This window comes from Ceratotherium simum, chromosome 34 (genome assembly GCF_057802395.1).
Source record: "Ceratotherium simum simum isolate JZ-2026a chromosome 34, ASM5780239v1, whole genome shotgun sequence".
NCBI lineage: Eukaryota > Metazoa > Chordata > Mammalia > Perissodactyla > Rhinocerotidae > Ceratotherium > Ceratotherium simum.
In genome coordinates, this window is record NC_141933.1 from 8,942,556 (window position 1) to 8,956,859 (window position 14,304).

The following is a 14,304-nucleotide window of genomic DNA, read 5'->3' on the forward strand; positions in this document are numbered from 1 at the left end:
TTGGCTTTTTGTTTATGTATTTTATCCAATTTGGGGCAATGAACGTGAATTTCCTGCATAACAAAACACCAATATGTAGACGGTGCCTGGGGACAGGCATTTGGAGAGGGGTTGTTGAGTAGGGTTGGGGTCCAAGGTTTGGGGTTCAGCTTGGGGGCCGCCAGCCGGGAGGTTGGGTGTCCAGGGGCAGAGCAGGAGGGGACGAAGGAGAGGCTCAGGCCAGCGGGACTGCAGCCAAGTCACTTGCTTTGAGCTGAAATGGCTGACTGGGCGGCTTTTGTAGGGAGAGCCCTCAGGGTGGGACCCCCAGGGTGGACCAGGGAGGGGGCTGCAGAGCTGGGGTGGACACGGGCGAGCGGGCAGTGGGGAGCTGGGAGGAGTGGGGCCAGAGTGAGGGAGGCCTCTCGGGGTTCAGGGGAGGCAGAGGAAGGGGGGCCTGGCACAGGGCCAGTGGGAAGGAAGAGGCTGAGGGGGAGACCTTAGAAGGGGGAGTCCAGCTGGGAACAGGAGGCAGAAGCTGCTGTTGTGATTATTATTAATCAACCTGTCACAGGCTCATCTCACCCTTCTCCCCCGCTGACCTGGGAGAGCTGGGACCCTCTGCACCCGGGGACCCCAGCTCTGCACCCATGGGCACCATAAAGCTGTAAAGCCGCAACGGTTTTACAGGGATTTTAAACTTTGTCATCGATGCCCCACAAAGGCCTCAGTTAACTGACCGCGCCAGCCCCCAGATGGGGAAACTGAGGCCCCAGGGGTGGACCAACTGGCTGGGGGTTTTAGGACCAGGCCCTACAAAGCACAAGGATCTTGGCGCCTCCTCCCGCTAAGGGCTGTGGTCTTGAGCAAGTCAGTTTGCCTCTCTGGGCCTCAGTTTCCCCATCTGTAAGTAGGGCAGGAAGGGGTGTGTGTGCCCGTGTGCACACACGTTCAGATGATTGATCAGCTGGGGTCCCTGGTGGAAGCCGGGTGCCCCACAAATGTGAGCCCTCCCCCCATGAGGCCCCGCTCCCCCCCCCGCCCCCCCCCCCCCCGCAGCCTGGGGAAGGTCCAGTAAGGCTCCCACTTTCTGCCAGGCAGCCTCACCTGGAGGACGGTGACCTTGGCCTGAGGGGACAGAGCTTGTCAAACACGGCAACTGCTCTCACAGCTTGAGGTGCCTTTGAAGTCTCTTGTTTTATCTTCAAAAATTCAGCACATTTCACATTTTCTTCCATCTGTGGGGCGTTTCTAATCTAAAACATGTTTTAAACGACTCGCCCTCAAGTTACACGGATACCCACCCGGCCTGCGCAAAGGAGGGGGAGGCAACTGGTCTGGATTTCCCAGGAACAAAACCCCCCGAAACACCCCCGTGGGGCTGGGGCCTCCAGTGGATCCGGCGGTCAGTCGGTCAATCAATCGTCTCCTCGTGGGTACCAGGTGCTGTGCCAGACTCTGGGGTGCTGTGAGCAGTGGGGGCTCGTCCCGGGGGAGGCAGGCCAGGAACGGGGCAGCTGCAATGGACCGCAGGGCTGTGATGGGCGACACACAGGCATCGCGGGAGTACCCAGAAGACCCCTACTCCCTCAGGGAGGCTGGGAAGGGCTTGCCTGGACAACGCAGTAGCCAGCAGGTCCCCTCCTGCCCCCATTGCCCTCTGACCTTCTCTCCTGTTTCTCTCCCCCACTCACTCTGCTTCAGCCGCAGCGGCCTCCTCGCTGTGCCTCAAATCCACCAGGCCAGCTCCTGCCTCAGGGCCTTTGCACAGGGTGTCCCGTGCCTGGGGTGTGCTCCTTACAGCTCCCTCTGTTCAGCAGGTCCTTGCCCTCTCCTTCTAGATCAGCACCACCACCCCCCCCGCCCTCCTGCCACTCTCTTCTCTGTTTTATTTCCTTCACAACCTCTGGCGCTAACAGTAATTGTTCAAGTTTATTCTTGTTCTGTTGATTCTTGACTCTCCCTGCTAGATGAGGAGCTGTGTGTCAGCGGGGCCTTGCCTGTCTGTCTCCCAGAGCCTGGCACATCATAGGGGCTGGATGCCTATTTGACAAATGACAGGACGCTGAGATCTGGTCTGGCGAGGGAGGGTGGAGGAAAACAGGTTGGCCGAGGGCCTGGGTGATTTGGGGGAGCAGCCGACAGCTCCCCGAGCCTGGCTGGGGGCTGCCCAGGGATCTGAGGCCAGGACGGGGTGTGTGGAGCAGCGGGCAGGGGCCTGCGGCAGTAGCGGCTTCTGGAAGCACAGAGGGGCTGTGCCGGCCTCAAAGTCACCGCTGTGCCCGCCCGCCGGCCTCTCCCTGGCCCAGTAACCTGCTCAGCGCTTTCCTCGGGTCGCTGAGTCTCCTCTGTGACGGCCCAGCCCCCGCGTGGCGCCCCCTCACCTCCCTCGTCACTCCCCCACCCTGGGCCAGAAGATTTAGTCCCTGTCAGCTCCTACCCCGCCTCCTGCTGCTGCCCCTGGGCTGGCTCTGTCACCTGCACACCCCCCACCCCAGGTCCTGCCTCCTGGGGACCACGGCCCCAGCCCGAGCGTTGGGCTCTTCTGCAAGGCCCGCATGTGAGAGCCTGGGCTTCAGAGCCGGGCAGACCCCACGCAGCCCAGCTGAGTGACTCGGGTGCAATCCACAAGCCGGTGGGTTCATTCAGTAATTGTTAGCGGGCACCTGCTGTGTGCCAGGCTCCAGGCTGGATGCTGGGGACGCAGCTGTGGGTGAGACACACAGGGCGGGGGTGGGGGAGCAAGGGAGGCACTTACCTGGGAGCTGAGGATGCTGGAAGCAGTGATTCATGGCCCCACGGGAGGGCGTAACCAGGGACCAGCTCTAGCCCCGGGTAGCTGCGTGTGCTCACCCGGGGTGGGGGATGGTGCGTGTCTCTTCCATGCAGAGGTACCAGCCCGTGCAAAGGCCCTGAGGCCAGAGGGAATGGAGCAAGTTTGAGGATCCGGAGCATGGCCCAGAGAGTGATGGAGGGGAGGGGGGAGGAAATGGGATGATGAGTCAGCACAGCCCATGGGCCTGGAGTAGGCTGGGGCTAGTTCTTTATCCGGAGAGCAAAGGGGAGCTTTGGAGGGGTTTAGTCAGGAAGCTGAGGGTAAATAGGAGATGTTCCAATCTGCACTGTAAGAAGGTCGTCTCCGTGGCTCAGCCTTCTCATCTGTAAAGTGAGTTAGTCAGAGCGTCGTCCACACAGGGTGAGGATTAAATGGGCCCATGTGAGTCTGGAGCATCCCCGGCCCAGGCCCAGGCCCTCTACCATCGCCAGCCCTTCCCCGGCAACACAATATGAAAAGTTAGATTCAATGACTTTGTTGGCATAAAGACAAATATATTAACGTTATATATTAAAATATTTGCTTCAATAAAAGTTCATTTTTTTCTCCTGATTTTAAAAGAAATTACATTTTCATGGACCTAAAAGTATTATGGCCCCGAAGCTCATGCCTACTGTGCCCTGCCTGGGCCTCAAAATGGGGGCTGTTTTTCTAATGAGGTCTGCCCGGCAGGGGCGGGGGGGGCGGGTGACCAGAAGAGGGAGAGGGGTCTGCGTGTGTCTGCCCTCTCCCTCCCCCTCCTCCCCATTCGTCATCCAGTCCCATGTCCACCCCGCCTGGTTCCACAGCATTCTGTCCCCTTTGATTCTCCTCCCGCCTGTGGAGAGTCAGGCAGAGCCAACCTTGACCTTGCCCAGCATGACCCCCCGTGGCTCCTCAGACTCAGGGGGGCCCGAGTGGCACCCCCTCCCTGCGTGCCTTTCCTTCTTGTCTCTGAAGGTGTGTGTGCAGCCACCTGTCTCCAGCCTCAGGCACGTGCCACCTCCTCCGTGAAGCCCTCCGAGTCTCCAGGATGCACCAGCTCTCGTACCTCCCTCACCGTGGCCTTCACACGCTCCCTCCCTGTCCTCCCAGGCTGGGAGCCCCGGAGGCCCAGGGACTGTCTTGTTCATCTTTGTATGCTTGGCGGCACCTGGCATTCGGTTAGCACCCAATTAAAATGTTTCCTGTGAAGAAGGGCCGGCCAGGCCCGCCTTTGCCCTGGCCTCCTCTGACCTGTGGTGCAGGGACAGAAACTGGGGAGCCAGTCCACCCTGCCCACGGGGACAGCAAGTGCTGGGGGGCAGGGGCTGGGTCCCCAGGAGGTGCCCGGCCTGCGGAGGTGTGGGGCGGGCACTGCGTGAGCAGCAGTGTGGGGGCAGGGCAGGGCGTGTGGAGATGGGGGTGAGGCCCCCAGGTGGCCCGACGGGCCGTCTGTCCTCCGTCAGGGGACAGAGGATTTGGCAGTGACTGGCTTCGGGGGGTGCGGACTGCATTTCCACCCCAAGGTCACAGGCCCAGCACGGAGGCCGGAGCCAGTTAATCACGGCCAGCGGAGCCTGGCGCAGGCACGTGGGGGGCGCGTCACGGCTGGACCACCTGCAGTCAGGGCTGACAAGCGGACTCAGATGGCAGGCTGCGGACCAGCCACCCCACAGCCCCCAAGGAACCCACGCCCCCCAAAGCCAGAACAAGCCTCCCACCCTCCCCCACGCCCCCAGGGCGAGGCCTGGGCCCAGCCCCTCACACCTCAGGAGCTCCAAGACCCCTGCTTTGCTGGGGCAGGTTTGGGTCTCTTGGGTGGGGCTGGGTCACCAGCCCCCGCTGGGACTCAAGGTCCAGTGCTCGTCCCACATCACAGCCGCTCACCCCTTGCCACGCGTCAGCAAGAAGGCATTAAGGACCCCTTCAGACAGAGGGAGCGTGCTGGGGTTAAGAAAATGGGTGCTGACAACCAGCCTCCTGCTTCAAGCCCCTTCCCCCACTCCCCAGGCACTCCGTGAACCTCAGTTTCCTCATCTGAAAAATGGGCTAATGACCAGTCGTGATTTAGGGCCTCCAACCAAACTGAGGGGAGCATGGGGGCAGCAGCAGGGGAGGAGCCGGAGACGCCAGGCCAGCGTCCGGGGTGGGTGAGGTGGGAGGGGCCAGCCCTGGTCTGGAGCAGGGAGGCCTGGGACCACCCTGCTTCCGTGGGAGGATGGGTGGTGCATCGAGGGACTGCCCATTGGTATCTTTGGTGCTCCCCTTTTTCTGTGTCCTCCCCAAGCCCCCAGGCCATTCCCTGGAGCAGCCTGGCTCAGCTGGAGGGCCTTGGGCAGCCTGGCGTCCAGGACCCCGGGGAGAAGGCCAGACGGGCCCGGAGGAAAGAGGAGCAGAGGAACTGGGTCCAGACCACTGGGCCGCCTCCTGTCCCCCTGAGCCCCGCCCATGGGACTGCGGCGGCGTGATGGGCTGGGGGAAGGGGACTCTGCAGGACCAGCCTCCTAGGATGCCCGCTGAGCTCGGGGACGGGCAGTGACCAGGTCCTCTGTGCAGCCCAAGTCTGAGCCCCCAGTGCCGGCCTCACCTGCCCTTCCCCACCTGTGACAGTAGCACCACCTGGCCCGCCCTTCCCCCAGCTCGGCCTGATGAGTCCCTCCTCCGCCCAGGCCCACCTCCCTCCTCAGCCCCTGGATGTTCCTGGCCTGGTTCATCGGAGCCGTCCACCCCAGTCCCCTCACCTGGGCAGGGCCACACCTGCTGGGGTTTGGGGGGTGCCAGGCAGGTGGCAGGTTGGCATCTCCTTCCAGCGGGGCCTGCAGAACGGCAGGTCCCGCCCCTCCCCTGCCGCCCCTTCGAGGCTCGCTGCCAACCCATTTGGCGCTGAGCCCTCTGTGAGTGGAGCCAGCTCGTTTGCGGCCGGTGTTAATTAAGAGAGGTGATGGGGGGAGGTGGGGAAGGGCCGTGGAGGGCAGCTCCGACAGCCGCCAGGACTGCCCTGAGGGCCGAGGGGGCCGGGAGCTGGCCTGGGGCCTCCCCTGCTGGCTCTGGGGCAGGACTGTCCAGATGTCCAGCCCCCATCTCCGCAGCCAGACCTGCTGGGGGGGGGGGGCGGGGCGGGTCAAGACATATCTGAAGGGCCTACTGTGTGCTCTGCACCGGGTATGGAGGAGGCAGGCCCCACTCTGGCTGGGGGAGAGCCTCCGTGACAGTCCCTTGGGCAGTCTGCCTTGAGGTCGGCCTGCTTTGTGGCTTGGCTTTGGAGTCAGACAGACCCACTTCCCATCCTGCTACTGCCGCTGCGCGACTCAGCCTCTGAGCCTCGGTTTCCTCATCTGTCAAATGGGAGCGATAGCCCTGCCCTTGTGGCTTCGTTGTGATGGTAAATGGGATCATTTGTGCAAAACACTCAGCCTGTGCCTGGCAAATAGTCCTCGTTCTGTCATTGGAAACGTGCGTTCCTGGGGCAGAGGCCACATCCAGAGCCTCTGGGGGCCCAGCCCCCCAGCAGCCTGCCGCCTCTGCCTGGGTGTCCGGCCCTGGTCCATCTCCTGCTCTAGCCGGGCTCTGGCCCCGCTGCCTCCCCGCCTGCTCAGCCTGCCTTCCTCCCGCGGCCCCGCGGCCCCGCGGCCCCGCAGCCCTGCTCTGGGAGCGCCCAGCCGCTCCTCGCCTCTCCATCTTAATTAGCTGCTTGTATTAATCTCGCAAGTAACGTGGCAACTTGCAGCCCTGGGTTTTTGGGCTATGGAATTAATTATTCCCCAAGCGAAGAGCTGTCAGCTCCGGGAGACCAGCCACTCGGAGCCGCCCGACACCACTTAGCAGCGGCCACGGCTTCCGCACAGCACCCCGGCCTGCAGCCCAGCCGCCAGAAACGGCCCCCGCTCCTGGCCCGGGCTCTGCTCCGTGCGCCCTCACCCAGAGGGGCTGCAGGGGGCCCGGGGAATAGGGTGGGTGCCAGAGCCGGGACTCTGGGGCCAGAGGGGCTGAGGCACAGCTGGTCTCCCCCCGCACCGGGCAGCACCTGCCCCGCCCTGCCCAGCCGTTAACACGGATGCAGATGGGTGCCCACGAGCTGGAGCCCAGGCCGGGGCAGGCGCACGGACCGGCATGGCCCCGACATTCCAGCCCAGAGGCTGCCAGCTTCACTTTGCCCTCCTGTCAGCCCCGGGGGAGGCGGGAGGGCAGCTGGCCGGGCAGAGCGAGATGGACGGGGCAGCCATGGAGGCCGCGGTACAGCTCCCGTCTAGAGAGGGGCCAGGGGTTGGAGCTGAAGGTCCCTCTCCCCCTTGACCTTCACCCCATGTGAGGTGCCCTATGCTCCCTGTTTTACATACAGGGAAACTGAGGCACAGAGCACGGTGGCTCCAGTCACCAGCTATGGACCTGGCTTTGGCTCCCGTCCCCATGCTCCGGGCCCTCCCTGCCCTGCCCCGGGATGGGGCCCTGACATCCATCGCTCACAGTCAGTGTCACCCATGAGGCCCCCCGGCCCGGGTTCACGGCCTCGTGTTCCCCGCACACACTCGTCCCCGGGCAGCGCTCACACGGCTGCAGTGATTCAGTCTGTTTCCTAGTGGCTTCTGGTCCCTGTCCCTCCACAGCCCGCGAGCCCCGAGGGCAGGGACCGGGGCTGCCCTGTCTGCCCCACATCTCTGCCCCAGGCCTGGCACAGGAGACACTGTGGGGTGAAAGAAAGAAAGAAAGAAAGAATGAATGAATGAATGAAAGGAATCACATGGCCGCCGGCCATCTACCCCACATGCAGCTGCTTCTGGGCTGAGCGGGCGGGACCCTGGTGGCTCCCCTGCCCCCCAGCCCGTCACCCTCCAAACCCCAGGCCCATTAGGAGCCTCGGCAGTCCCAGCTCCTCCTTGTCCGCCCCGCCTCAGAGGAGACCCTGTGCCCAGAGTCTGAAGACCCAGGGGCCTGGGCCCTGCTTGGGCCCAGCTGACAGCCCCCCATCTCCCCCTCCATGCAGCCGTCTGCCCCCAGCCACTCCCCACCCGACTGACCCGCCTTTGTCTCTCTCTCTTGCAGCCAACAGCTCCCTGCTCGGAGGCGGTGGCGGTGAGTGGACCCTTCCTGTGGTCTGGGGGCGTGGTGGGGGGACGCGGGGTGGGAGTGAAGAGGGGGAGGCGCGGTTGGGGGGTTGATGACACTTGCCCTCTCCTTCCACGTCTGCTTCTCTCCTCCTGGTCCCCTCACCCACTGTACCCAGCTCTCTGTCTTCCCCGCAGCCTCCCTGTCATCCCCACAGTGCCCCCCCCATTTCTCCATCTCTGCTCTTCTGCCTCCCCCCTCCCCCGGCCTTGCCCGGCCCGCCATCGCTGTAGAAAAGCTAGACACCTGGATGGCAGCCTGGCTCCCACCCAGCTGGGTGACTGGGCAGGTCCCCAGCCTCTGAGCAGAGGCCTGCTGGTCTGGAATTGGGGGTGGGGGGACACGGGAGGTTTAAAAGGGGCCGAGCCTGGGACAGGGGGCCGCAGGTGTGATGGGAAAAGCCCAGCTCTGCCCCTACCGCCCCCATGCCCTGGGCAAGCCCTGTGTCCCTTTGGCCTCAGTTTCTCCACCTGTGAGGACAAAGTTATCATCTCCGCTCTGCCCTGAAACCTCGCAGGGCGGCTCCACAGCCGGGACGAGGTCTCTTGAAGTCAGGGAGGGCTCTGCCCACTGTTAAGCCCCCGAGAATATTGCTGTGCTCGCTATTGTTAACGACCACCACGAAGCAGGGCCAGGTGGGCTGGAGGTCGGAGGTCAGGGTGGGCCCCGCGGCCAGGCCAAGGTCAGCGGGTGCCGAGGGGGGGCAGTCCCTGTGCCCCCAGTGCCTGCCCAGGCCCGGCCACACCAGCCCCTCGCCCCAGCCCCTCGGTCCCCAGCCGGCCGGGCTGCCCGCTGTCTACACAGGCGGCAGGATGATTGGTGAGCCAGGGGCCAGGGGTTAATGCGCCGTCGGATAAATCCCGGGGGCCGTGTTTACGGCAGCGGTGGCGGGGCCCAGGCCAGGTTTTAAAAGGGGGAAAAATAAAAGGGGCAGCGAAGGTCAGGAATAAATAAGAGCGGCGTTAAGAGCTGTCGGTGAGCGGCCAGGATGCAGGATGGGGGCTCTGTTTGTGCCTCAAGATGTCTTCCCTCCCTCCCTTCCCCTTCTCCTCCAGCTCCCCTGTGGAGGTCACAGCCGCCTTGGAGGCCTCGCAGAACCAGGGGCTTCGCTGGGGGCTGGGGCCCACCTAGGACCCTCACTCGGGGGCCCGAGGTGATCTGACTCCTGTCACACTGTGCCCACGGCCACCCCTCTCCTTCACATTCATCATTCATCACGCAATGATTGAGCGCCTACTGTGTGCGGGCCCCTGAGCTGGGAGCTGCGACACATCTGCCGGGCACCAGAGGGGCCTGGTCCCTGCCCTCCCAGAGCTCACAGTCCAGAGGGGAGCACCCACCGTGACACAGGGTGGTCTGTGTGATGTGGGGGGCTCGCAGGCCCAGTGGGAGCTCAGCAAGGAGCACCTGTCCAGGCTTGGGCATCAGGAAGGCTCTGGAAGGAGGTGGTGCCTCCACTGGGACTCAAGGGGTGGGTAGGAGAGAGGGTGAAGAGCGGCGGGAAGGGCTTCCTGGGCAGAGGGAACAGCACAGGCGAGGGCCTGAAGTGAGGGAGAGCGTGGGGCATTCGGGGAGGCTCAGAAGATCAGAGTGGTCGGAGCCCAGCCAGGAGGGGAGGTGGGGGGTGACGCAGGAGCCTCAGAGACCACAAGAGGAGCTGGATTCTTAGCCATTCAGTTCCAGAAGACAAAGGATCCCACAAAGGTGTGGGCCTTCTAAATCCTAAGTCAGGTCATCATCCTTCTGCTCAAAACTCTGCCAGAGCTCTCACCTCACTGGGAGCCATGGCCGAGGTCCTTGCCGTGGTCCACAAGGCCCCAGCCACCCATCAGACTCACTGCCACACTGCCCGCCCCTCCCCACTCTGCACCAGCCATGCCAGCCTCCCTACAGTTCCTGGAACAGGCCTGCCCACTCCTGCCTCAGGGCCTTTGCACTGGCTGTTCCCTCTGCCTGGAATGCTCTTCCTCAGACATCCATGTGGCTGCACCCTTCACGCCTTACAAGTCTTTACCTATGTGCCAGCTTCTCAGTGAGGCCCACACTGACCCCTAACTGAAATTGCGTCCACCTGCCGCTAGCCCACCCTGCACCTCAGGCCCCTCTCACTGTTCTAGTTTTTCTCTTTCTCAGAGCACCTCTCTCCCGATGAGCCATATAATTTACTTTTTTGTGTGTGTGTGAGGAAAATAAGCCCTGAGCTGACATCCATGCCAATCCTCCTCTTTTTACTGAGGAAGACCGGCCCTGAGCTAATATCTGTGCCCATCTTCCTCCTCTTTATGTGGAATGCTGCCTCAGCATGGCCTGACAAGCGGTGCATTGGTGAGCGCCTGGGATCCAAACCCGGGCCGCCAGCAGCGGAGCACGTGCGCTTAACCGCTATGCCACGGGGCCCACCCTATAATTTACTTCTTTACTATATTCGTTGTCTGTTGTCTGTCCCGCTGAGAATGAAGGCTCCAGAGGGCACGCATGTATCTCCAGCACATTAGGTGCTGGATAGATGGTTGTTGAATGAATAAGTGAACTACAGGTAGGCAGGGATGGCCTGACACGTTAAGCTGACGAGGGCAGTGGGAGCTACCGAGGTTTTAGCCAGGGTGGGGAGTGGCTCAGAGACGACCTGGTGACTTCACTCTGGGAAGTCAGAGGGTGCCTGCTCTGGCCAGACTGAGGGGAGGCCCCGTGGGGGTCCCTCTAGCCCCCCTTCCTGCAACACCGGGGGTGAGAGGAGGCTGGAGCGGGCCTGACTGATGCAGAGATGGATGGGAGGCCGGGCCCGGGAGGAAGTGGGCCCGGAGTCCAGCCTTTTAACGCCGGCCGAGATTTATGGAGCCGCTGCGAGTGCTCGCTGGGGCTGTCACTCCGCTAATGTGATTGGAACAAGGTGGAGGTGGCGGGGAGGGACCGCCGTGGGCGCGAGGCTGGGGCTGGTGAGGGCCTGGCGCCCGCCTGGGGCTGGAATGGAGGGGGCCCCAGACCAGGGACATCCTCTGCCCTCACGGCTGCTAGCTGCGCTCTCCACTGCCCCTCTGTTCCTCCAGCCTTAACCCCCCCACCTGCCAAGGCGGGGGACACAGCAGGAGCAGCCTGGGACTGGGGGGCCTGGGTCCCCGCCTGACTCTGCCCAGACACCCCTGAGGTTCCTCCCTCTTCTCCTCAGTCCAACCCTCAGGGGTTCAGGCCTCCATGCCCACCTCCCATCACCACCCACCCACCTACCCACCCATCTCCCCACCCCGCCCCCCATCCATGCCTCTAACAAGCACAGGCCCATTCGGCTGCCCCAGCCACTCTGTTTAAAACTGCCCCAGCCATGCAACAGGATGCAGTCTATACAGAAGCCGAAACACACCGACGCACACTCGGAATTTACAAAGTGTTATAAACCAGTATGACCTCAAGAAAATAAGAATAACACAGTAAAATAAGGCTGCCCCAGCCGGCCCTCTCCCCTGCTCGGGGGCTTTCTCCGGAGCCCGGATCCCCTTTCAACATGCTAGTGTTCTCTGTTGTCCCTAGTGCCTGTCTCCCCACCAGAACGTACTCTCCCCAGGAGCAGGGTTCGAGGGGATTCGAGCCGCTGGAACAGCCCCTATGGGGCAGTTAGTCGCACCCTCTGTGTGCTGGGCTCTGCCCTTGGAGCTGGGGACACGAGTCTAACAGCCCTGCAACGGGGGTCCCTTCCAGTCCCGTGACAGGGGTATAAACATCGGGGGGCAGGGCCTGGCCTGCAGGACTTCGGGGCAGTAAGCCCACAGTTTACTGTGAGTGTGTGGTGGTTCGGGTGGGAGGGGACCACGGCCCCTAGGGAGCGGGGAAGGGAGTCTGCTGGGCCCCCTCAACCTCAGAGAGAGCCCCAAGGGCTCCTGGGGCCAAAAGGACTTAACCCAAAGGGTCTGGGGCTCCTGGGCCTGCCTCATACAGGGGTTGGGCCCCCCACCAGGCCCTGAGGCCAAGCTAGGCAGTTCTGGCAACACAGTGAGTCTCAGGAAAGCCCCCTACTCCCCATTCCTTCTCAGGCTTCTTTCTTTTTTTTTTTTTTTGTGAGATCAGCCCTGTGCTAAAATCTGCCAATCCTCCTCTTTTTTGGCTGAGGGAGACTGGCCCTGGGCTAACATCCATGCCCATCTTCCTCCACTTTATATGGGACGCCGCCACACATGGCTTGCCAAGCAGTGCGTCGGTGCACGCCCGGGGTCCGAACCGGCAAACCCAGGGCCGCGGCAGCGGAGCGCGCACACTTAACCACTTGTGCCACTGGGCTGGCCGCTCAGGCTTCTTTCTGAGTGTGTGTTTGCAGGGGGCCACCTGTGTCAAACACTGGGACTCACAATTTGGCTCTGCCCTCAAAGAGACCCATTTTAATAGAAGGCTTCCCAGCAGAGGGAGCATTTGACTTGGGCCCAGAAGGCTGAATAGGAGTTCCCCACGTACAGAGGGATCGAGAGGCCCACCAGGTTGAGGGCTTAGCATCTGTGGTGGGGAGACCTGATGGGACTGAGGCAGCCACCCAGCCTCCTGGCCAGACCCTCAGGCCTGGAGACCGCCAGGCCCACTCCGGCTCTCCCGCCTACCTCCTGGAGAGCCTTTTACTGGCTCGATAAAATTTTTTACAAAAAGAAACGCTCTCCCATTGTATGGTAAGAAGGGAGGCGGGCCCTAAATCAGGATGGGAATCGACAGGGCCCTGACGCGTGTCTCTCCTGTTTATTAGGACTGAAATGTTTACTCGGCGATAAGCAGCCGGCTTTCTTGTGGAGATTTGTGCGCTCTTTTTCAATTACCCCTCGTCTTTCTCTGCCACTTTTGCACTAAAGGGATAATAAATGTATTGGAGCGTTTCAATTATTCATCTAAATCATGACTGCGCCTGCCACGGCCCAGCTTTAGTGACAGATTAATTCAGGGCCGCCTTCCTCTGCTGGCGTGGCCGCCATCTCTGCTCCTGCCTGGCCAGCGCCCCGAAGGGCCGGCCCGAGGCGGGCGGGCTGGGGTTAGGCAGGGCCCTGGCAGGCACAGGGTAGGCAGGGCAGGATGGAGCCCCGTCCCCCCCACACACACTCACTGCCAACAGCACTCCATGCCTGGGGACTTCTGGAGGTCAGCGTCCCCACCCAGACCTCCAGGAGCCAGCTCACGCCTGGGGGGGGTGCAGCCACCCTGCCCTCCTGCCCGTTCGGCTCTGCATGGCCCCTGCCCCGTGTGCCCACATTGCAAGTCCATGTGTGTGTCATATGTCCCCCAGGGTCCCAAGAGAAGCCGGGGTAGCTTAGCTTCCATTGCAGCCTCTCCTGGCACAGGGCCTTTGCACATGCTGCTCCCGTGCCTGAGGGCTCCCAGCCCTCTACCACAACCTTCCTGCCTGGTTATCTCCCTGTCAAGGCAGCCTCTCCAGTCACCCCCTATCCCCCATTACTGCTCTATTTATTAAGGGCCTGCCACTGTCCTGGGTGCTGGGACACTGCAGACCCTGCCCCTCCTAGGTGGGCATTCTGTCGCCCTTGGTAACCGGACTCCCATTCGTGTAATTATTTAAGTATCAACTGCTCCCCATTGGACTACCCCCCTAAGGGGCGTGCACAGGGCGTCTGTCCACCTCCTGGCCAAGAGTAGGTGCTCGGTGCAGACCTGTGTGTGGACCTGCTGTGCCCAGGCGCCCCCCACCCCCCGACCCCGGTACCTGTGTGTGCACATCTCTCCCCCACCCCACCACGAGACCCCTCACCACTGGCGGAACCTGCCACCCTGGGGCCCACCCTCACCTCTCTTCACACACAGAAGTGACCCTGGGGGTGGGTGTCGCCCTCTTTCCTCTCTCTGTCTCTCTCTTAGTCTCTCTCACTTTCTCTGTCTCTCCGTCTCTGTCTCTGTCTCTTTCTGCCTCTTTCGCTCTCTATGCTCCTTCTGTGTCTCTCCCTTGGCTCCGTCTCTCGCTGTCTCCCTCTCTCCTGGTTTTCTCCCCATGTCTCTTTGACACTGTCTCTCTGGCCCGTGCGCTCTCTCCATCTCTCATTCTCTCTCTCTCGCTCTCTGGCTTGCTCTCCTGTTCAGAGACAGGCCGGCCGGGAGGATTAGCCAGGTCTCTGAGTATTCAGGCCTCAGCTCCTGCCCGGTTCCCTGCCATCCGTGCCCCTGCCCCGCACTATCTGCCATCGCCTAGCGCCGCTAATCCGTGATTGCTTCCGGCGGCCGCCGGGAGAAGGCTCTGCTCCGACTGCTCCAATCAGCCGTGGCCTGGCACGGCGGGCAGATAACGTGCCCCGTGGCCCTCTCCAGGCTAGGCTGTGTGTCGGCCCCTCCTTGGGCCGGGCTGGGCTCCGAGGAAGCAGACGGCCCCGAGGGGCAGATCAGCCACAAACTGGTCTTGAGCGTCACCATGTGCCAGGCTCCGGCTGGGTGGGTGCGTGGGGCAGGGAGCG

At 62.5% G+C, this 14,304-nt stretch overlaps 1 protein-coding gene across 2 annotated transcripts in view; it reads left to right on the forward strand.

Moving 5' to 3' along the window:
* Nucleotides 1-14,304, forward strand: part of MACROD1 (mono-ADP ribosylhydrolase 1) — a 147,498-nt gene that overhangs the window by 124,628 nt on the left and 8,566 nt on the right. For both annotated transcript variants that reach the window (XM_014792960.2, XM_004437530.3), the window contains exon 4: nucleotides 7,817-7,846. In XM_014792960.2, the coding sequence (XP_014648446.1) occupies nucleotides 7,817-7,846 (30 nt within the window). The remainder of the gene's footprint in view (nucleotides 1-7,816; nucleotides 7,847-14,304) is intronic.